The 24,805-nt window shown below is 39.0% G+C and overlaps 1 protein-coding gene across 1 annotated transcript in view; it reads right to left on the reverse strand.

Annotated features, from left to right (window-relative positions):
• FCHSD2 (FCH and double SH3 domains 2) overlaps positions 1-24,805 on the reverse strand; it is a 332,679-nt gene that overhangs the window by 62,411 nt on the left and 245,463 nt on the right. The window contains exons 9-10 of the mRNA XM_033206003.1: positions 23,121-23,243; positions 4,485-4,580 (exon numbers count right to left, since the gene is read on the reverse strand). Coding sequence (XP_033061894.1) covers positions 4,485-4,580; positions 23,121-23,243 — 219 coding nt within the window. The remainder of the gene's footprint in view (positions 1-4,484; positions 4,581-23,120; positions 23,244-24,805) is intronic.

The raw sequence follows: 24,805 nt of genomic DNA on the forward strand, positions 1-24,805 counted from the left end.
TAAAAGAACAATACTGTCCTGCCCCTGCAATGGGTCTCATCCTATTACTATCTTACCTGAGTACATAGTTCTCCATTTACCATCATATATAAAACTCAAAAATAACACCTGGTTGCATCCCACTTTCATCACCAAGTCTACTTGCTATTTCAGGTACAGTTATGTACTTTCAAACTTTTCTGGCTCTAACGCTTATTAGCTGAGTGACCTTGAGCAAAGCAAATTGCTTTTCTTTCTTTCGATTTCTTTTTTTTTTTTTTTTGACAGGGTCTTGCTCTGTCACCCAGGATGGAGTGCAGTGGCATGATCACGGCTCATTGCAACCTCCACCTCCTGGGCTCAAGTGATCCTCCCACTTCAGCTTCCTGAGTAGCTGGGACTACAGGTGTGTGCTACCATGCCCAGCTAGTTTTCTGTATTTTTTAATTTTTATTTTTTTTAGAGACAGGGTTTCGCCAGGTTGCCCAGGCTCATGTTGCCCAGGAGTCTCAAACTCCTGGGCTCAAGCAATGTACCCACTTTGGCCTTCCAAAGTGTTGGGATTACAGGCGTGAGCCTCTGCACCCAGTCAGATTTCTTAACTTTAGTTTCCTCAACTGTAAAAGAAGGATTGAAAATAGCACCTACAATATAGGGTTGTTGTGAGATAAATTAATATAGGTGATGCCATTAGAAAAATGTCTAGCATGAAATAAATGTTCAATGAATGTCACCTATTATTTTTATTCTTTTCAATTTTTGTTTTCGCTTCCTGGCATGTTGTTTCTCCCTCTTTGCATAGTAAACTGCAATTCATCTTCAAGATCTAATCCATAACAAGTAGACACAATCCAATAAAAAAAAGAAACAAGGTTTGAATAGACATTTTACCAAAGAAGATATATGAGTGGCTAATACACTCATGAAGATACTCAACATCATTAGTCATTAGGGAAATGCAAACCAGAACCACGAGATACTATTTCATATCCACTAGGATGATTATAATCAGAGCCAGACAATAATAAATGTCTGGCTGAGGCAGGAGGATCTTTTGAGCCCAGGAGTTCAAGGATAGCCTAAGCAACATGGTGACATCCCCTCTCTACCAAAAATAAAAATAAAATAAAATAAAATAAAAATTAGCTGTAGTCCCAGTTACTTAGGAAGCTGAGGTGGGAGGACTGCTTGAGCCAAGGAGGTTGAGGCTGCAGTGAGCCGTGATTATGCCACTGCACTTTGGCCTGGGAGACAGAGTAAGACCCTGTCTTTAAAAAAAAAAAAAAGACTTTTTAAATGATTAAAGGTATGGAATGATTTTTTAAAATCATAGGCATTTATCTTTTTCCATTGTGAAAAAACTAATTGCTTCCCAAGTCCTGCACATTTCTTCTTAGAAGACAGAATAGCAGAGCAGAAATAACATTACCATTGCAATCACCATAGTAACATGTCATTAATTTACCATATGACTCTGGACAAGTCTCCCTTACTAGGCTACAGTTTCCCCTTTAATAAAGACAAGATTAGCTGTAAGGTTCTCTCCAGCACACCCACTGAAGAAAATTAAGGTGATTCACACAAGATGAAAAATGAGAAGCTCAATTTCTTCACTATAAACAGGGAAGGAAATTCTTAATTTATAAGAGAAAACACAGTTGGTGCATTAGGAGCCCCTTATACATGTATATACATACAACACCAGGTCCCACCCTTCATTAACATGCAAACCCACACGTCCCATCCCTCCCGCCCTTGACCCACACCCCAATACCTCAGCTATGGTCATTCTCAGAGCACTGACAGGGGAGAGCTCAATATCCACCAGTTGGGCGGCTTTTAAACTCTGCCCAGTAAAGATTGCACAAGGACAAAAAACATAGCATAGAGTTAGAAATGTAAGGCAAACAAGGACACAACACCTAAAAACATTTAGCACAGTGTTTAGAAACAAAGGATTTAGGGCTGTAGTTGGGCTGGGAAAAAGTGAGATGAGAGTCACTGTTATGGAAAATAGCAATGATAAAATAACATCAAATTAGTCATAATTTTAAGTCAAGCTTGACAAACTTGTCTATACCCTGTATCTTCTTTTTTTTTTTTTTTTTTTTGAGACAGAGTCTGGCTCTGTCACCCAGGCTGGAGTGCAGTGGCCGGGTCTCAGCTCACTGCAAGCTCCGCCTCCCGGGTTCCCGCCATTCTCTTGCCTCAGCCTCCCGAGTAGCTGGGACTACAGGCGCCCGCCACCTTGCCCGGCTAGTACCCTGTATCTTCTAATGCTCTGCTTCATCCCTCCCAGGCTTCGAAGAAATCAAATCCCAGGAGAACGTGAGTAAGTCATTGCCAAAAGCTGATTTTATTTAAAAAAAGCACTACGACAAAGGGCAAAGGTTGTAATATAGAGGGAAATGCTGATTTCCTACACTTCTTTATATAGCTGCTAACAGAGCTACTTAAAGTGTAAGAAAAGTAATGAAGATATCTCTGGCAAATGTGTTTCTATTAAACTGATACCATTAAACTCTGGAACTATATCACAAACTCCTCTGGCTCTGGTTCTAAATTTACCAAAATACTTTATGAATATAATTTGACTGTCCTTTTGGCTTGCCTACATTGAGAGAATGTGCTAATAATGCCAACATGTGCCTTTTCATTTTGCAGAAGTTAAATTTCAATTCTATGTTACCAAATTAGAATTTTTGTTCTTTTTTAAAAATTTAAATAACGGCAAACATTTCCCATAAACTCAAGGACGATTACTGTATGCTTTTAAACAACTGCCAACTGGGGCCGGGCATTGTGGCTCACACCCATAATCCCAGCACTTTGGGAGACTAAAGTGGGTGGGTCGCTTGAACTCAGGAGTTTGAGACCAGCCTGCGCAACATGGTGAGACCCCCCATCTCTATTGAAAATACAAAGAAAATAGCCAGGCATAGTGGTGTCTGCCTGTAGTCCCAGCTAATCGAGAGGCTGACGTGGGAGGATCACTTGAGCCCAGGAGAGCGAGGTTGCAGTGAGCCGAGATCACACTACTGCACTCCAGCCCTGGTGACAGTGAGACCCTGTCTCAAAAATAAAATAATAATAATAAATAAAAATAAAAATAATAATAATAAAAAATAAGTGAAAATAAAAACAAAAATTGCCAGTTAGAATCCACAGACAGAAAATAGATTAATGATGTCACAGGCTGAAGGGAGGGGCACAGGGAGAGTGCCCGTTTAATGGGGTCAGGATTTCTTTTTAAAGCGATGAAGGGCAAAGCATTGGAAATGTAGTGACAGTGAATCAATCTTACCCTTTAACTATGGTTAAAATGGTAATTTTTGTGTTATGTGTATTCTGCCACAATAAAAAAAATGGCAGCGATGTAGGGGCATTACAAAAAATTGCTAATTTGAGGTTTAATATTCTAAGAAATCTGAAAGGAATTATAAAAGGCCTATAATCTTTTATAAGACCAACCAAAATACTTCATACACATGTTCATTATTCCATTTATTAATTCTATTCTGGTTAAATTTTTTTTTTTTTTTGAGATGGAATCTCACTCTGTCGTCCAGGCTGGAATGCAGTGGTGGGGTCGGCTCACTGTAACCTCCGCCTCCCAGGTTCAAGTGATTCTTCTGCTTTAGCCTCCCAAGTAGCTGGGAGTACAGGTGCCCACCACCACGACCAGCTAATTTTTGTATTTTTAGTAGAGATAGGGTTTCGTCATGTTGGCCAGGCTGGTCTTGAACTCCTGACCTCAGGAGATCCACCTGCCTCGGCCTCCCAAAGGGCTGGGATTACAGGCGTTAGCCACAGCGCCTGGCCTATTCTGGTTAAAATTTGACCACTGATTTCTTTGGAGGGGTACAACATAAAGAGTTTCAGGGAGGCCGGATGCAGTGGCTCACGCCTGTAATCCCAGCACTTTGGGAGGCCAAGATGGGCGGATCACGGGGTCGGGAGATTGAGACCATCCTGGCTAACATGGTGAAACCCCAACTCTACTAAAAATACAAAAAATTAACCGGGCCTGGTGGTGGGTGCCTGTAATCCCAGCTACTGGGGAGGCTGAGGCAGGAGAATGGCATGAACCCGGGAGGCAGAGCTTGCAGTGAGCTGAGACTGAAAACAGCACTCTAGCCTGGGTGACAGAGCAAAACTCCATCTCGGAAAAAAAAAAAAAAAAAAAGAAGAGTTTCAGGGAAAATATAATTTACATTTGAGTAAATGTATTGAATATTTTTCTTCTTCCCTCAGATGTTTTCAGGTTTCAGAAACTTGTCTTATAACTTAATCTCATTTGGTAGAAGGTTGTTAGCATAAAGACACTGAGTTTCTTGGCCACAATTCAGAAAAAAAAGTCATCATTATTCTGCATCCTTACAGTTTCGTTATAAAATTGATGAGATATACTCAGTTTTTTCTGTCTGTCTACACCAAGGATAACTGTTACTTGAGCACAAACACAATTGAACAACACATGAAATGAAAATCTGTAATTCCCTTACAGTATCACTGTCACAAGGCTGGAACTGGAAGGGCTGGGGTTTGTGAAATACAGCATTCTCTTGCAAAAACAGTTGAAGATTGTAGTCCCGTACCACCTAAAGAGAAAATAAAATATCTTTAGGTCTTTAATGAGGTTAAAATGTCCAATTACATTATTAAGTTTAAGATTTATTCTGCTGTTTTCTATACAAATGAGAAATCATCCAACACTGTGGTAAGAAAGAAATGATGTTACACATTTTATTTTTCATTTTATGGTTATTATTTATCTGTCCTATTTTCTCAAAAATAAATTTGGAAAGTGATAGTTTAGAAACTAGATCAGATTTGGGAACTGGACAATATACAAAACCTTAAGAAGGCAAGAAGATAGTTTTTACACAAAAATCTATTCTGTGTAATACAGAACAGGGTACACATAAGGAAGCACATTGGTCTTTTCCATCTCTCCCAGCTCTAAAATTTTATGGGCCTCTTAAAGTCTGTTTCATGGCCATTGCCATCCACTAGGAAACTGCCAGATAATCCTATCCACAGCACCAAATAGTGTTTGTAGAGTATTTCTCAGCACCTTCTTGAGGAGGTTACACACTAATTACCATCTTACAGCATATCAAGAAGACAGGCTAGAAAGGAATTTCCTTTTCTTTTCTTTTTTTTGAGATGGCGTCTTGCTGTGTTGCCTGGGCTGAAGTACAGTGGAGCAACCTCAGCTCACCACAAGCTCTGCCTCCCAGGTTCATGCCATTCTCCTGCCTCAGCCTCCCGAGTAGCTGGGACTACAGGCACCTGCCACTGCGCCCTGATAATTTTTTTGTACTTTTTTAGTAGAGACAGGGTTTCACCGTGTTAGCCAGTGTGGTCTCGATCTCCTGACCTCGTGATCCGCCCACTTCGGCCTCCCAAAGTGTTGGGATTACAGGCGTGAGCCACTGTGCCCAGCCTGGAATTTCTATAAAAGAAGAATTCTGATACACAGAAAGCAGAAGAACAAATAGCACAGAAAGGCAGCCATCTGAAAAAAATTCATTGTATTTACATACCTTGGGAAAGAGTGGAAATCGGCATCTGATGGGGCACCCCACTTTCTATTTTGCTAACACATCGCTTACCCCTTACTTATCTTTCATTTGCAGTATATTATAGCCCATTAGCACCTCTGCTAGAAGATGGGCAGAAGAAGAAAAAAAAAGTTCAAAGTAACTCTGTAGCTCTAATTTAGTAGTCCTGGGAAAAGGGATAATTGAGGAGATACAAAAAATAGTAGGTGTATATTGCATTTTGTTTACCAGTGCAATCCCAGTTCTCTATTGCTTCCCACCCCCTCACTCTACCAACCATTTATTGAGAGAGTTTACCAGGTCCAACATGAAACCCAGGGATGAGGGGGATATATAGATGAATACGATGAACAAACAAGGTTAGTATCTTCAAAGAATTTATAATATGGAAACTGGGTGAACCAAACAGACTACATAATTAAAATACACCATGGAGTGTGTAGAGGGTATGGGAAGAGAACAAGGTGATATTTAATCCAGGCCAATGATGGGGTGAGATGAGGTGAGGAGTTGTTAGAATATGGTCTGGGAAGGCTGGCTGAATAAACATATTCTCAAAGAGAAATGTACTTTGTTCTCTTCTTGGATTCCAGTTTTAAGCTAGAATAGCTGTGAAAGCTCATTACACAGCCCTCAGAGCCTCTCTAATCACCATGCAGAAAAGTTAAGAGGATCACCTCTCTAGCTGCCAAACCTGTCCTCAAGCACTATTAATCTTTTTGTTTTGTTTCTCTTGAGGAGGAGGTTTCAACCTTTTAAATTTTAAACTCTTTATTACGGAAAATTTCAAATACACATGTAAGTAAAGACAACAGTAGAATGTATCCTCATGTCTTCATCACCCCGTTTCCAAAACATCCCCTTATGACCAATATTCTTTCATCTTAAGCCCATCTACCTCTTCCACCCCTAATTATATTGAAACAAGTTCCAGACGTATCATTTAATTTATAAATATTTCAGTACATCTAAAAGATAAGGATTCTTTTAAGAAAATATATCCACATTACAATTTACAGTAAGTACTTATAAAGCAACAAGTTCTCAAATTTCCCTGATTGTTTCCTTTTTTACAAAAAAGTTTTACAAATCAGGATACAAATATAGCCCCCACAGTGCAACTGCACAATGCTGTTTAGGTTTCCTTTCCTCTACACATTTCTTCATCTATCTCTCCTTTTCTCCCTCTTGCAATTTAATTGTTGAAGAAACTGGGTTTTTGTTCTGTAGAGTTTCCTGCAGTCTGGGAAAAAAATGACAAAGATGTAATTTTTATTACATCCTTGTAGCATTCTGTTTCCAGTATTTCCTATACATTGGAATGGGTGTTTTTTGTCTTGTTTATTTATTTATTTTCTTGAGAAGGTAACATTTACTTCCATCAGGAGGCTTGCTTCTTTTTACAAACAGCTGTAGTGGGCTGAATGGTAGCCTCTCAAAAGATATGTTCATGTCCTAATTCCCAAAACCTGTGAATGTTACTTCATTTGGCAAAAGTGGCTTTGTAGAAGTCCAAGATCGAGTGTTGACAGGTTTGATTTCTTCTGAGGGTAATTATTGTCAGCTTGTAGTTGGCCATTTTCTTCTGGTATCTTCATGTGATTTTCTCCCTGTGCCTGTTTGTGTCCCATTCTCCTTTTTTTCAAAAAGTTTTAACTTTTAATTTTTGTGGGTATATAGTAGGTATTTATATTTATGGGGTACATAAGATATTTTGATACAGGACTACAATGTATAATAATCATTTCAAGGTAAATGGGGTATCCACCACCTCAAGCATTTATCCTTTGTATTACAAACAATCCAATTATACTTTTTTATTTTTATTATACTTTAAGTTCTAGGGTACATGTGTACAACGTACAGGTTTGTTACATAGGTATACATGTGCCATGTTGGTTTCCTGCACCCATCAACTCATCATTTACATTAGGAGTTTCTCCTAATGCTATCCCTCCCCTAGCCCCCAACCCCAACAAGCCCCAGTGTTTGATGTTCCCTACCCTATGTCCATGTGTTCTCATTGTTTGGCTCCCACCTATGAGTGAGAACATGCAGTGTTTGGTTTTCTGTCCTTGTGATAGTTTGCTTAGAATGATGGTTTCCAGCTTCATCCATGTCCCTGCAAAGGACTTGAACTCACCCTTTTTAATGGCTGCATAGTATTCCATGGTGTATATGTGCCACATTTTCTTAATCCACTCTATCACTGATGGACATTTGGGTTGGTTCCAGGTCTTTGCTATTGTGAATAGTGCTGCAATAAACATATGTGTGCATGTGTCTTTATAGTAGAATGATTTATAATCCTTTGGGTATATACCCAGTAATGGGATTGCTGGGTCAAATGGTATTTCTAGTTCTAGATCCTTGAGGAGTTGCCACACTGTCTTCCACAATGGTTGAACTAATTTACGCTCCCACCAACAGTGTAAAAGCATTCCTATTTCTCCACATCCTCTCCAGCATCTGTTGTTTCCTGACTTTTTAATGATTGCCATTCTGTTGTGAGATAGTATCTCATTGTGGTTTTGATTTGCATTTCACTGACGATCAGTGATGATGAACATTTTTTCATATGTCTGTTGGCTGCATAAATGTCTTCTTTTAAGAAGTGTCTGTTCATATCCTTTGCCAACTTTTTAATGGGGTTGTTTTTTTCTTGAAAATTTGTTTAAGTTCTTTGTAGATTCTGGATACTAGCCGTTTGTCAGATGGGTAGATTGCAAAGATTTTCTCCCATTCAGTAGGTTGCCTGTTCACTCTGATGATAGTTTCTTTTGCTATGCAGAAGCTCTTTAGTTTAATTAGATCCTATTTGTCTATTTTGGCTTTTGTTGCCATTGCTTTTGGTGTTTTAGTCATGAAGTCTTTGCCCATGCCTATGTCCTGAAGGGTATTGCCTAGGTTTTCTTCTAGGGTTTTTATGGTGTTAGGTCTTAGATTTAAGTCTTTAATCCATCTTGAGTTAATTTTTGTATAAGGTATAAGGAAGGGATCCAATTTAAGCTTTCTACAAATAGCTAGCCAGTTTTCCCAGCACCATTTATTAAATAAGGAATCCTTTCTCCATTGCTTGTTTTTGTCAGGTTTATCAAAGGTCAGATGGTTGTAGGTGTGTGGTGTTATTTCTGAGGCCTTTCTTCTGTTCCACTGGTCTACATATCTGTTTTGGTACCAGTAGCGTGCTGTTTTGGTTACTGTAGCCTTGTAGTATAGTTTGAAGTCAGGTAGCACGATGCCTCCAGCTTTGTTCTTTTTGCTTAGGATTATCTTGGCTATGCAGGCTCTTTTTTGGTTCCATATGAACTTTAAAGTAGTTTTTTCCAATTCTGTGAAAAAGTCAGTGGTAGCTTGATGGGGATAGCAATGAATCCATAAATTACCTTGGGCAGTATGGCCATTTTCACGATATTGATTCCATTTGTTTGTGTCCTCTTTTATTTCGCTGAGCAGTGGTCTGTAGTTCTTGAAGAGGTCCTTCACATCCCTTGTAAGTTGGATTCCTAGGTGTTTTTTTTTTTTTTTTTTTGAGGCGGAGTCTCGCTCTGTCGCCCGGACTGGAGTGCAGTGGCCGGATCTCAGCTCACTGCAAGCTCCGCCTCCCGGGTTTCCGCATTCTCCTGCCTCAGCCTCCGAGTAGCTGGGACTACAGGCGCCCGCCACCTCGCCCGGCTAGTTTTTGTATTTTTTAGTAGAGACGGGGTTTCACCGTATTAGCCAGGATGGTCTCGATCTCCTGACCTCGTGATCCGCCCGTCTCGGCCTCCCAAAGTGCTGGGATTACAGGCTTGAGCCACCGCGCCCGGCCGATTCCTAGGTGTTTTATTTGCTTTGTAGTAATTGTGAATGGGAGTTCACTTATGATTTGGCTGTCTGTCTATTATTGGTGGAATGCCTGTGATTTCTGCACATTAATTTTGGATCCTGACACTTTGCTGAAGTTGCTCATCAGCTTAAGGAGATTTTGGGCTGAGACAATGGAGTTTTCTAAATATATAATCATGTCATCTGCAAACAGACACAATTTGACTCCCTCTTTTCCTAATTGACTACCCTTTCTTTCTCTTGCCTGATTGACCTAGCCAGAACTTCCAACACTATGTTGAATACAAGTGGTGAGAGTGGGTATCCTTGTCTTGTGCCAGTTTTCAAAGGGAATGCTTCCAGTTTTTGCCCATTCAGTATAATATTGGCTGTGAGTCTGTCATAAATAGCTCTTATTATTTTGAGATACGTTCCATCAATATCTAGTTTATTGAGAGTTTTTAGCATGAAGGGCTGTTGAATTTTGTTGAAGTCCTTTTCTACATCTATTGAAATAATCATGTGTTTTTGTTTTTTTTTGAGATGGAGTCTCACTCTGTCGCCCAGGCTGGAGTGCAGTGGTGCGATCTCGGTTCACTGCAAGCTCCAACTCCCGGGTTCACGCCATTCTCCTGCCTCAGCCTCCCGAGTAGCTGGGACTACAGGTGCCTGCCACCATGCCTGGCTAATTTTTTGTATTTCTAGTAGAGATGGGGTTTCACCGTGTTAGCCAGGATGGTCTCGATCTCCTGACCTCATGACCGCCTTGGCCTCCAAAAGTGCTGGGATTATAGGCGTGAGCCACCGTGCCTGGCCGGTTTTGTTATTTTTAAATGTATAATAAACTATTGTTGATGTGGTCACCTTATTGTGTCATCGAATACTAGATCTTATTCATTCTATCTAACTATATTTTTTGTACCCATTAACCATCCTGGCTCCCCCGACACCTGACTACCCTTCCCAGACTCTGGTAAACATTCTTCTACTCTTTATCTTCATGAGTTCAATTTGTTTTACTTTTTCAACTTTCACAAATAAGTGAGAACACATGAAATTTGTCTTTCTGTGCCTAGTTTATTTCACTTAACATAGTGACCTCTGGTTTTATCTATGTTGTTGTAAATGACAGGATCTCATTCTTTTTCATGGCTGAATAATACTCCATTGTGTATATATACCAAATTTTCTTTACCTGTTCATCTGCTAATGGACACTTAGGTTGCTTCCAAATCTTGGCTATTGTGAATAGTGCTGCAATCAACATGAGAGTGCAGATATCTCTTTGATATATTGATTTCCTTTCTTTTGGGTGTATACCTAGCAGTGAGATTGCTGAATCATATGGAAGTTCTATTTTTAGTTGTTGATGAACTGCCAAACTGTTTTCCATAGTGGTTGTACTAATTTACATTCCCAGCAACAGTTTACAAGGGCTCCCTTTTCTCCGAATCCTCACCAGCATCTGTGTTACTGCCTGTCTTTTGGATAAAAGCCACTTGAACTAGGGTGATATAATATCTTACTGTAGTTTTGACTTGCATTTCTCGGATGATCAATGATGTTGAGTACCTTTTCATATGCCTGTCTGCCATTTATTTTTATTATTATTTTTTGAGACAGGGTCTCACCCAGGCTAGAGTGCAGTGGCGCAATCTCACCTCACTGCACCCTCTGCCTCCCTGGCTGAAGAGATCCTCCCACATCAGCCTCCTACAGACATATGCCACATGCCCTGCTATAGTTTTGTATTTTTTGTAGAGATGGGGTTTCACCATGTTGTCCAGGCTGGTCTCTAACTCCTGGGCTCAAGCGATCTGCCCACCTTGGCATCCCACAGTGTGGGATTACAGGCATGAGCCATTGTACCTTGCCCTGTCTGCTATTTATATGTCTTTTTTTGAGAAATGTCTATTCAGATCTTTTGCCTATTTTTAAATTGAATTATTAAATTTTTTCCTATAGAGTTATTTGAGCTCCTTATATATTCTCATTATTAATCCTTTGTTAGATGGATATTTTGCAAATATTTCCTCCCATTCTGTGGGTTGTTGCTTCACTTTGTTGACTGTTTCCTTTGCTGTGCAGAAACTTTTTAACTTGATGTGATCCCACTTGTCCATTTTTGCTTTGGTTGCCTGTGTTTGCAGGGTATTACTCAAGAAATCTTTGCCTAGTCTTATGTCTTAGAGAGTTTCCTAATGTTTTCTTTTAGTAGTTTCATAGTTTGAGGTCTTAGATTTAAGTCTTTAATCTACTTTGATTTAATTTTTGTATATGGCAAGAGATAGGGGTCTTAATTCTTCTGCATATGAATACAAATATCCAGTTTCTCCAGCATCATTTATTAAAGTGATTGTCCTTTCTCCAATGTATGTTCTTCGCAACTTTGTCAAAAATGAGTTCACTGCAGATAGGTGGATTTGACTCTGGGTTCTCTATTCTGTTCCACTGGTATTTGCTTTTATGCCAGTACCATGCTGTTTTGGTTACTATAGCTTTGGAGTATAATTAGAAGTCACACAATAGGATTCCTTCAGTTTTGTTCTTTTTGTTCAGGATAGCTGGAAAGCTCTGGTTATTCTGGGTCTTTTGTGGTTCTATAAAAATTTTAGGATTTTTTTTCTATTTCCATGAAGAATGCCACTGGTATTTTGATAGAGACTGCACTGAATCTGTAGATTGCTTTGGGCTGTATAGACATTTTAAGAATATTGATTCTCCCAATCCAACAACATGGAATATCTTTCCATTTGTTTGTGTCCTCTTCAATTTATTCCTTCCTTCCTTCCTTCCTTCCCTCCCTCCCTCCCCCACACCCTTCCTTCCTTTTTTTTTTTTTTGACGGAGTTTTGTTTCGCTTTTGTTGCCTAGGCTGGAGTATAGTGGCATGATCCTGGCTCACTGCAACCTCCATCTCTTGAATTCAAGTGATTCTCCTGTCTCAGCCTCCTAATTTCTGTCACTGTAAGAGATCTTTCACTTCTTTGGTTAATTCCTATGTATTTTAATGTATTTGTAGCTACTGTAAATGACATTGCTTTCTTAATTTATTTTTCAGAATCTTGCTGCTGGCATATAGAAATGCTACTGATTTTTGAATGTTGATTTTGTATCCTGCAACTTTACTAAAAGTGTTTATCAGTTTGAATATTTTGGTGGAGTCTTCAGGTTTTTCAAAATATAAGCCTATATCATCTGCAAAGAAGAATAATTTGACTTCTTCCTTTCCACTTTGGATGCTCTTTCTTTCTTTCATCTGACTGCCGTAGCTAGGACTTCTAGTATTATGCTGAACAACAGTGGTAAAAGTGGGCATCCTTGTCATGTTCCAGATCTTAGAGGAAAGGCATTCAGTTTTTTTCCATTCAGTATGATACTCATCGTGGGTCTGCTATACATGGCTTTTATTGTGTTGAGATATGTTCCCTCCAAACCCAACTTATTGAAGGGTTTTATCATAAGGGAATGTTAAATTTTATCAAACGTTTTTTCAGCATCAATTGAAATGATCATACAGTTTTTGCCCTTCATTCTGTTGAAACGATATACCATGCACAGTGATGTGTGTATATTGAACCATCCTTGCATTCTTGGGATACATTCCACTTGGTCATAATGAATAATCTTTTTAATGCGTTGTTGAATTCAGTTTGCTAGTATTTTGTTGAGGATTTTTGCATTAATGTTCATCAGGGATACTGGCTTGGTTTTATTCTTTGATGTGTCTTTGTCTGATGTTGGTATCAGGGTAATGCTGGCCTCAGAGAATGAGATGGGAAGTATTCCCTCTTCCTCTATTTTTTGGAATTGTTTGAGTAAAATTGGTATTAGTTCTTCTTTAAATATTTGGTAAAATTTTGCCACAAAGCCACCCAGTCCCAGTTTTTTCCTTGCTCAGAGACTTTCTATTACAGCTTTGATTTTGTTACTTGTTTTTTCGTCTCTTCAGGTTTTGAATTTCTTCATCGCTCGATCTTGGTAGGTATATTAGTCCATTCTCACAATGCTATAATGAACTACCTGAGACTGGGTAATTTACAAAGAAAAGCAGTTTAATTGACCAATGGTTCTGCAGGCTGTAAAGGAAGCATGGCTGTGGAGGCTTCCAGAAACTTACAATTATGGCAGAAGGCAAAAGGGAAGCAGCTTCATCTTACATGGCAGGAGCAGGAGGAAAAGAGAGAAGGGGGAGGTGCTACACACTTTTAAACAACCAGATCTCGTGAGGACTCACTCACTACCAAGAGAACAGCAAGGGGGAAGTCCACCCCTGTGATCCAATTACCTCCCACTGGCCCCTCCTCCAACATTGGGGATTATTATAATTTGATGAGATTTGGGTGGGGACACAAATCCAAACCACATTGGTAAGTTGCATGCATCCAGGAATTTATCCTTTTTTTTTTTTGAGACAGAGTCTCGGTCTGTTGCCCAGGATAAAGTGCAGCAGTGCAATCTTGGCTCACTGCAACCTCTGCCTTCCTGGATCAAATGATTCTCACACCTCAGCCTCCTGAGCAGCTGTGATTTCAGGCATGTGCCACTACACTCGGATAATTTTTGTATAGTAGAGACAGGGTTTTGCCATGTTAGCCAGGCTGATCTCAAACTCCTGGCCTCAAGTGATCCACCCACCTTGGCCTCCTAAAGTGCTGTGACTACATGTGTGAGCCATCGCACCCAGCCCTATTTATCCATTTCTTCTGAGTTTTCCAATTTATTGGCATGTATTGTTCATAGTAGCCTCTAATGATCCTCTGAATTTCTATGGTATTGGTTGTAATGTCTCCTTTTTCACTTCTGATTTTATTTATTTGGTTATTCTCTCTTTTTTTCCTCACTAGTCTGGCTAAAGGTTTGCTGATTTTCAACAGTCAAACCGAGAGCCAAATCACGAATGGACTCCCTTTCACAACTGACATACAAACAAACAAACAAACAAAAAAACCCAAAAAACAAAAACCTAGAAATACAGCTAACGAGGGAAGTGAAGGACCTCTAAAAGGAGAACTACAAATCACTGCTGCTCAAATAAATTAGAGATGATACAAACAAATGAAAAAACATTCTATGCTCATGGATAGGAAGAATCAATATCATAAAAATGGCCATACTGCCCTAAGCTATTTATTTATTTATCTATTTCAGAAGGAGTCTCACTCTGTTACCCAGGCTAGAGTGCAGTGGCACAATCTCAGCTCGCTGCAACCTGCGCTTCCTGGGTTCAAGTGATTCTCCTGCCTCAGTCTCCTGAGTAGCTGGGACTACTTACAGGCATGTGCCACCACCATGCCCGACTAATTTTTGTATTTTTAGTAGAGATGGGGTTTCACCATGTTGGCCAGGCTGATCTTGAACTCCTGACCTCAAGTGATCTGTCCACCTTGGCCTCCCAAAGTGCTGGGATTACAGGTGTTTAATGCTATTCCCATTAAACTACCATCGACGTTCTTTGCAGAACTAGAAAAAACTATTTTAAAATTCATATGAAACCAAAAAAGAGTCTAAATAGCCAAGGCACTCCTAACCAAAAAGAACAAAGCTAGAGGCATCACACTACTCAACTTCAAACTATAACACAGGGCCATAGCAACCAAACAGCATGGTACTAGTACAAGATCAGACACATAGACCAATGAAACAGAACAGAGAACCCAGAAATAAGACTGCACCCCTAAAACCACCTAATCTTCAACAAACCTGACAAAAAGCAATGGGGAAAGGATTCCCTATTTAATAAATGGTGCTGGGATAACTGGCTAGCCATATGCAGAAAATTGAAACTGGACCCCTTCCTTACACAACATACAAAAGTTAACTCAAGATGGACTAAAGACTTAAATGTAAAACTCAAAACTATAAAAACCCTAGAGGAAAACCTAGGCAATACCATTCAGGACATAGGCATGGGCAAAGATTTCATGATGAAGATGCCTAAAGCAATTGCAGCAGAAGCAAAAATTGACAAATGGGATCTAATAAAACTTAAGAGCTTCTGCACAGCAAAATAAACTATCAACAGAGTAAAAATGCATCCTACAGAATGGGAATTTTTTTTTTTTTTTCAAACTAAGCATCTGACAAAGGTCTAATACCCAGCATCTATAAGGAACTTAAACAAGTTTACAAGAAAGGACATTCAAAAGTGGGCAAAGGACATGAAAAAGTGGGCAAAGGACATGAACAGACACTTTTGAAAATAAGACATACATACAGCCAGCAATCATATGAAAAAAACTCAACATCACTGATCATTACAGAAATGCAAATCAAAACCACAATGAGATACCATCTCACACCAATAAGAATGGCCATTAATAAAAAATTAAAAAACAAGGGATGCTGTCAAAGTTGTGGAGAAAAAGGAACACTTTTGCACTGTTGGTGGGAGTGTAAATTAGTTCAACCTTCGTGGAAGACAAGGTGGCAATTCCTCAAAGACCTAGAGACAGAAAAACCATTTGACCCAGCAATTCCATTACTGAGTATATCCCCAAAGGAATATAAATTGTTCTGTTATAAAGACATATGCCTGCTTATGTTCATTGCAGCACCATTCACAATAGCAGAGACATGGAATAAACCTAAATGCCCGCCAATGATAGACTGGATATAGAAAATGTGGTACATGGCCGGGTGTGGTGGTACATGGCCGGGCGTGGTGGCTCATGCCTGTAATCCCAGCACTTTGGCCAAGGTGGGTGGATAACCTGAGGTCAGGAGTTTGAAACCAGCCTGGCCAACAAGGCAAAACCCCATCTCTACAAAAATACAAAAATTAGCCGGGTGCAGTGGTGGGCGCCTATAATCCCAGCTACTTGGGAGGCTGAGGCAGGAGAATCGCTTGAACCCGGGAGGCGGAGGTTGCACTGAGCCAAGATCATGCCATTGCACTCCAGCCTGGGTGACAGAGCAAGACTCTGGCTCAAAAACAAAAAGCAAAAAACAAAAAAAAAAAAAGAAAAGAAAATGTGGTACATATACACCACAGAACACTATGCAGCCATAAAAAAAGAATGAGATCATGTCTTTTGCAGGAACATAAATGGAGCTGGAGGCCATTATCCTTAGCAAACTAAAGTAGAACCAGAAAAGCAAATACCACATGTTTTCATTTATAAGTGGGAGCTAAATTATGAGAACACATGGGAACAATGCACACTGGGGCCTACCAGAGGGTGGAGGGTGGAGGGTGGGAGGAGGGAGAGAATCAGGAAAAATAACTAATGGGTGCTAGGCTTAATATGTGGGTGATGAAATAATGTGTACCAAACCCTCCATGACACAAGTTTACCTAGTAATCTGCACATCCTGCACATGTACCCCTGAAATTAAAATTAAAGGGAAAAAAAGGTTTATCAATTTTGTTAATCTTTTCAAAAAACTAGCTTTTCATTTCATTGGCCTTTTGGTACACAACTTTTGTTTTTTGTTTTTTTTTAAAGAGACAAGGTCTCGCACTGTCGCCCAGGCTGGAGTATAGTAGCATGATCATAGCCTGCTGTAGCCTCCAATTCCTGGGCTCAAGTAATTCTTCCACCTTGGCCTCCCGAGTAGCGGGGACAACAGGTATGCACCACCACGCCTGGCTAATTTTTAAAATTTTTTTGTAGAGATAGGGTCTTGCTATGTTGCCTAGGCTGCTCTTGAACTCCTTACCTCAAGCAATCCCCCCACCTTGGCCTTCCAAAGTATTGTATTTTTAGTAGAGATGGGGTTTCACCATGTTGGCCAGGCTGATCTTGAACTCCTGACCTCAAGTGATCTGTCCACCTTGGCCTCCCAAAGTATTGGGATTACAAGCATCAGCCACTGTGCCCAGCTTCCTTTGTTCACTTTTAAATTGGGTTGTCTCTGATGTTGACTTGTAAGAGTTCTTTGTATATTCTGAATATGAAATTTTTATCAGACAGGTGATGTGCAAATATCTTCTCTCATCATTTGGGTTGATTTCACATTCTTAATAATATCCTTTGATGCACAAAAGGATTTTAATTTGATACAGTCTAATTATCAATGTTTTCTTTTGTTACTTGTGCTTTCAATGTCAAATCTGAGAACGCACTGCCAAATCAAGGTCATAAAGATCTACCTCTATGTCTTCTCTTATAGGTTAGATCATTGATCCATTTTGAGTTAATTTTGTGAGGTAAGGGTTCACAACTTCATTGAACTTCATTCTTTTTTTTTTTGAAACAGTCTTGCTCTGTCGCCCAGGCTGGAGTGCAGTGGTACGATCTCAGCTCACTGCAACCTCCACCTTTTGGGTTCAAGTGATTCTCCTGCCTCAGCCTCCCAAGCAGCTAGGACTACAGGTGCCCACCACCACGCCCAGCCAATTTTTGTATTTTTAGTAGAGACAGGGTTTCACCATATTGGCCAGGCTGGTCTCAAACTCCTGATCTCATGATCCACCCACCTCGGCCTCTCAAAGTGTTGGGATTACAGGTGTGAGCCACCACGCCTGGCCTGAACTTCATTCTTTTGCATGTGGCTATCCAGCAGTCCCAAAACCTTTTTCTGAAGAGAATATTCTTTCTCTACTGAATAGTCATGGCACCTTTGTTGCAAATCAATTGACCATAGATGTTCAGGTTTATTTCTGAACTCTCAATTCTATTTCATTGGTCTATATGTCTATACTTATGTCCATATCACACTATCTTTACTACTGTAACTTTATAGTAAGTTATGAAATTGGGAAGCGTGAGTCCTCCCAACTTTATTTTTCCTTTTCAACATTGTTTAGACTATTCATGGTCCCTTGTAGTTCCATATTAATTCGAGGATTGGGCTGGGTGCAGTGGCTCACGCCTGTAATCCCAGCACTTTGGCAGACCAAGGTGGGCGGATCACTTGACATCAGGAGTTCAAGACCAGCCTGGCTAACACGATGAAACCCCATCTTGACTAAAAATACAAAAAAATTAGGCAGGCGTGGTCGCATATGCCTGTAATTCTAGCTACTTGGGAGGCTGAGGCAGGAGAATCGCTTGAACCCGGGAGGTCCTGGAGGTTGCAGTGAGCTGAGCTTGTGTCTAGCCTAGGTGACACAGTCAGACCCTGTCTCAAATTAAAAAAAAAAAAAAAAATTAAGGACTGGCTTTTCCATTTCTGCAAAAAAGGCCATTGGAATTTTGATTGGGACTACATTGAATCTGTAGATCATTTTGGGGAATATTACAATATTAGCAACATAAAATCTCCCAATCCATGAACATTTATTATATGCATTTATATCTTTTATTTCTTTCAGCAATGTTTTAGTTTTCAATGTACAGGTCTTTAACTCCTTTGGTTAAATTTATTCCTAGACAGTTTATTATTTGAGTATTATTGTAGTTGGAATTATTTTCTTAACTTTCTTTTTGGATCATTCATTGATGGAATATAGAGATGCAACTGATTTTTGTGTTTTTATCTTATATGTTGCTAAGTGTATTAAGTCTATTAGTGTTTTTTTAATGGATTCTCTGAGAGTTTATAAATATAATCATGTCATCTGCAAAGAGAGGTAATTTTAATTCTTCTTTTTCAATTTGGATGCCTTTTATTTCTTTTTCTCACTGAATTGCTCTGGCTAGGACTTCCAGTACAATGGTTAATAGCAGTGGTGAAAATGGGTATCCTTGTCTTGTTCCTGATACCAGTAGGGGAAACTTTCAGTCTTTCATTATTGAATACGATATTGGTTGTGGGGTTTTCACAAATGCTATTCTCTTATATAAGTTCCCTTCTATTCTAGTTTGCTGAGTGCTTATCCCAAAAAAGTACTGAATTTTGTCAAGTCTTTTTCTGTGTCTATTGAAATGATCATGAAGTTTTTTCCTTCCTTTTGTCTACTTTTTTTGGGTTAGACTTCAAAGTATTAAGAACAGTAACACTAGACAATTTAATTTTCAAATAAATGTAGAATAAATAAAATTGTTTCTGAAAATAACAATTTTCAGAAAATTGTTATTTTCTGAATTCTTTTTTAAAATTTATTTTCTGAATTCTTAAATGAACTTTGTTATTAATTGGTTTCCTTATCAAGACAAAAAGCAAGCACACACAAAAAGATTATAAAGGCCAGTAGAGCTATCTTTGGAGTTACTATCCTAGAGAAAATACCTATGACAACATCTGCTTCAGTTACATATACAAAGCATTTCATAAAATATTAAGAAGAAAAGCAAGCTTCATAAATAATTAAAGTTTAACAAAAGCTCCTAGGGCCATCTGTTCCCATTTAGGGGATGAATAATATAGAAAGCACTTTAACATTTAGAGTATGTTGGATGAATTACCACCAAAATATCTTTGGGAATATGTCACATTTTGAACAAGGTAATAATGATATAAAATAAAAAAATCTAAAAAGTGTCAAACTTCCCTTTAGGTTGCTTTCAGCAGCATAGCAACAGTAGCATAACAAGCTCTTCATAACAGAAAAGCACATGGCATAAAATTTGTAGGCCTCCTCCGGTACAAGTCAGAACAAAAGGGCACATCTCCTAGACACATTATTCTTATTAAATTTTTATTCCTACCACTTTCAACTTAAATGTAAGAGCATCTCATTTATTTCTCATTTCTGGGGAGTGAGACACTTATATGAGTGAATGCAGAAAATGAAAGTTTATCTCTTTATGTGTCCAAACTAGTTCATAAATTCTTAATTCATTTTCTATTAAAATAATACAAGCTAAAGAGAATATAGTAGAAGAGCATGGAAAGCACTATGTGTGAGTGTGTAACCTCAGGCCAAGCCACATAAACTTCCAATTTCCTCCATATAAAATGAACATGGTAATGGCAACCTCATGGGATTCAAAATATACCCCATGCTAAAAGTCTTAAATTGTTAAGTGTGTGTGAAATATTAGCTATCTGTTATGACTATGTTTCCTGTTTTATAAACTAAGGGTAGTGTATCCAGTCCAACTTATTCTTGGAAAAAAACATTTCAAAGAATTTTGCTAGAAGATAACCTCTCTGATAAAATTAGAATAAATGTAATTGGATTAAAAATACAATTTATAATAAAATTAGAAATAAAAATGTCACCCTACCACATATTCCAACTAAATGGAAACTGCAAAACTCATTTCTAAATAATCATGGGTTAATAAGGAGAAAAAAACAGAAATAATAACAAAAGCCCTATATATCACAGAATGCAGTTCAAGCAGAAAAGCACTTTTTTTTTAAGCTTTAAACAAATTTACTTAAAAACAAGAAAGGCTAAAAATATAGGATCTAAATAGAAAAAGAAGTTTGAGAAAGAACAATAACATAAACTGTAAGAAAGTAGAAAGAAATAATGAATATAAAGGCAAAAATTAAGGAAATAGAAACAACACTGAGAAGCAGAATAAAGGTCATTTTATCTGGTTCTTGGCAAAGATTAATAAAATAGACCAGTGAGTCTGATCAAAATAAGATAGACAGCATAAACAATATTAAAAACAAAAACAGAGACAATTCTAGAAGCAAACAAGTTTATGACATCAAATCTGATAAATGAAATGGACAATTGTCTAGGAAAATTGGACATTTTAATGAAATGGATAATGGTCTAGGAAAATGTAAGTTACCCAAATATACTGAAAAAGAAACAGAAAACCTAAATGGACAAATAAACATAAAACATTTAATCACGGCTGGGCATGGTGGCTCATGCCTGTAATCCCAGCACTTTGGGAGGTGAGGAGGGTGGACCAATTGAGGCCAGGACTTCAAAACCAGCCTGACCAATATGGTGAAACCTTGTCTCTACTAAAAATAACAACAATAACAACAATAACAAAATTGTTCACTAGTCAAAAATCAACCACTTTATAGAGGGAACAAAGATAAGATGTTTTTCATAGACTTTTCCCCCAACATTCTTTTCTGAAGAATTCAAATATATATGCATTAAAATCAAACAAATTATACAGTAAATACTTATATACATACCATATAGATTCTTCAATTAACATTTTACATTTTCCTTTTTTTCTTAGATTTTGGGGGATAACAATATAAGAAAACAGATACATGACAGGACTTCAAAGCACCAAGCTAATGATTTTTGTATTTCCATATCAACCTAGCATTTTTAACACTTTTCTAAACACAGAATTGAGAGCTCTGGTACAGTGAAAACAAGAATATATACACAAGAGGCATTCAGGATGAAGAGTCTGTGCTTTTCCTTCCTGTCTTTGGACACTGTCATGTGAAAATGGATATCCTGATCCCTCTCCTAAAAGTATTAGCCAGTCCTCACTCTCCCTGACAAAAAAAAAAAAAAAAAAGAACTGGATCTTTTAAAGTAGCAGCTATGAAATGCATATTTTAAAAAAATGCATTCCTTTAGTCAGGAAACATTTATTGTGCATTTAATTTGTCAGATAAAAAACATTTACTAACCACAGGAACAATTTATCTTCCAATGGATAGTTTCACAACTGCAAAACATTTTAATCTATCAAATCTTGAAGAAAAGTCATTACATTTATTTTCTCTGCATACAATGTGACATGTCAGCAAACTTGATGGATCTCAACACTTTTAAATGAAAAGACTGCTGTCAAGGAATTACAGCATATAGATAATAGGGCTTAATTTGAAAAAAAAAAAAAACGAACAAGCCAAGACATTGTTTTATTTTTTTGTTTTTTTTTTTGCTTTTTTTTTTTTTTTTTTTTTTTGCGACGGAGTCTCGCTCTGCCGCCCGGCCTGGAGTGCAGTGGAGGGATCTCAGCTCACTGCAAGCTCCGCCTCCCGGGTTCACGCCATTCTCCTGCCTCAGCCTCCCGAGTAGCTGGGACTACAGGCGCCCGCCACCACGCCCGGCTAGTTTTTTGTATTTTTTAGTAGAGACGGGGTTTCACCGTGTTAGCCAGGATGGTCTCGATCTCCTGACCTCGTGATCCACCCGTCTCGGCCTCCCAAAGTGCTGGGATTACAGGCTTGAGCCACCGCGCCCGGCCGACATTGTTGTTTTTATAACAATTACAAAATGCTCCTTTTCCCTTTGTGCTCTTTTAATACTCTGTTGTTTTTATAACAATTACAAAACGCTCCTTTTCCCTTTGTGCTCTTTTAATACTCTTTGTACTGACACATGACCTGTTGTTTCCCCCATGTGAGCAGAGTGCATTTAAACTTTGAGCACAATATAAAACGTTTAAACGGCCGGGCGCGGTGGCTCAAGCCTGTAATCTCAGCACTTTGGGAGGCCGAGACGGGCAGATCACGAGGTCAGGAGTTCGAGACCATCCTGGCTAACACGGTGAAACCCCGTCTCTACTAAAAAATACAAAAAGCTAGCCAGGCGAGGTGGCTGGCGCCTGTAGTCCCAGCTACTCGGGAGGCTGAGGCAGGAGAATGGCGTAAACCCGGGAGGCGGAGCTTGCAGTGAGCTGAGATCCGGCCACTGCACTCCAGTCCGGGTGACAGAGCGAGACTCCGTCTCAAAAAATAAAAAATAAAAAATAAATAAATAAATAAAACGTTTAAACCCTTCTCAAAGGCAATGCACATGGCAATGGGCCAATGTTCTAAGCTACCTTGTATCATCACCTCTCTTTTTGCCCTTGGTGCCATCTTCACCAACTCATCACCAAGGAGAACAGAATCTCCTCCAACTTTGTTAGAAGGAATGCTGTTACCAGGAAATTTGTCTGTTAATGCATTCTTCTAATATCACTGGTACCTTCATTTTCTTTGTATGCAGAAATACTTTAGCTCTTAAGTTGGATAACACTACACATTGCACTAAAGGTAACTTACCTTGCTGGAGTTTTCTAATAAAAACTGGAACGTGTTCTGCACAGCTTGACATGTTTCTAGCTCAGTACGGCTGAAGGCTATTAAATAATCCTTGAGATGATCATACACATTTCCATCAAGAGCCTGTAATAGAGGAGTAAATAAAAGCAAAAAAAATTATAGTAAAGCTTTGACACATGATACCTTCTGTCTATGAGAAAAGTAGGTATGTTCAGTTTAAAATCTATTATTAATAATAAATGAACAAAAGATACAGATTGTAAATAAATATGAACAGTTAACAATCACTTGAGAAAATGTTGAATCTCTCTAATAAACAGGAACTAAAAGAGGTAAGATCCAATATTGGTAAAGCTGTGGGAAAACAGGACATAACTTAGAGACAAAATGCGTGGGTTCTGATCTTTGCTCATCTGCTTAGGTGTAGGAGTTAAGTGAAATAATAAATGTGAAAGGATGCAGGTGCAGTGCCTGGAAAAGAGTAGACACTTTATAATAATTTCCTCCGTTTTCCCCCTATCATTATTGGTAGGATTACACATTGGTATATGTATAGTTACTAAACAGCAGTGACAGAAAAAACACAATAGAAATATTAAAAAAGGAAAAGTGGGGCCGGGCACGGTGGCTCACGCCTGTAATCCCAGCACTTTAGGAGGCCGAGGCAGGCGAATCACAAGGTCAGGAGATCGAGACCATCCTGGTGAACATGGTGAAACCCCGTCTCTACTAAAAATACAAAAGAATTAGCCAGGTGTGGTGGCGGGTGCCTGTAGTGCCAGCTTCTCGGGAGACTGAGGCAGGAGAGCTGCTTGAACCCGGGAGGCGGAGGTTGCAGTAAGCCGAGTTTGTGCCACTGAACTCCAGCTGTGGGTGACAGAGCAAGACTCAGTCTCGGTAAATAAATAAATAAATAAATAAATAAATAAGGTTGTCTTTTTGTTGTTGGGTTGTAAGACTCCTTTACATATTCTGGATACTAGATTCTTACAACATGTATTATTTGCAAATATTTTCTCCCATTTTGTGGGCTGTCTTTTCACTTTCTTGAAAGTTTCTTTTGATGTACAAAAGTTTTACTTTAAAAAAAATGAGATAAGGTCTGTTCATGTTTCCAAGGCTGGACTCAAGTAATCCGTCTGGGCTCCAGTAATCCGTCTGTCTCAGCCTCCCAAATAGCTGGGACCATAGGCACTCACCACTGCATCCGGCTTATAAGTTTTAAATTTTGATGCAGGCTAACTCAGCTATTTTTCTTTTTTTTTTTCTTTTCTTGAGACAGTCTTGCTCTGTCCCCCAGGCTAGAGTGCAGTGGCGCTCGGCTCACTGCAAGCTCTGCCTCCCAGGTTCACACCATTCTCCTGCCTCAGTCTCCTGAGTAGCTGGGACTCCAGGTGCCTGCCACCACGCCTGGCTGTTGGTTTTTTTTTTTTTTTTTTTTTTTGTATTTTTGTCTTTTTAGTAGAGATGGGGTTTCACCGTGTTAGCCAGGATAGTCTTGATCTCCTGACCTCGTGATCCGCCCACCTTGGCCTCCCAAAGTGCTGGGATTACAGACGTGAGCCACCACGCCTGGCCCAGCTATTTTTCTTTTGTTGCTTCTGTGTTGGTATTGTATCTAAGAATCCTCAATGGAAGTCTTCCGTTGTATCTTATGTTTGGCTGTTCCATTAAACTTTTACTAT

Source organism: Trachypithecus francoisi, unplaced genomic scaffold (assembly GCF_009764315.1).
Source record: "Trachypithecus francoisi isolate TF-2019V2 unplaced genomic scaffold, Tfra_2.0 Lachesis_group8, whole genome shotgun sequence".
Classification (NCBI taxonomy): Eukaryota; Metazoa; Chordata; class Mammalia; order Primates; family Cercopithecidae; genus Trachypithecus; species Trachypithecus francoisi.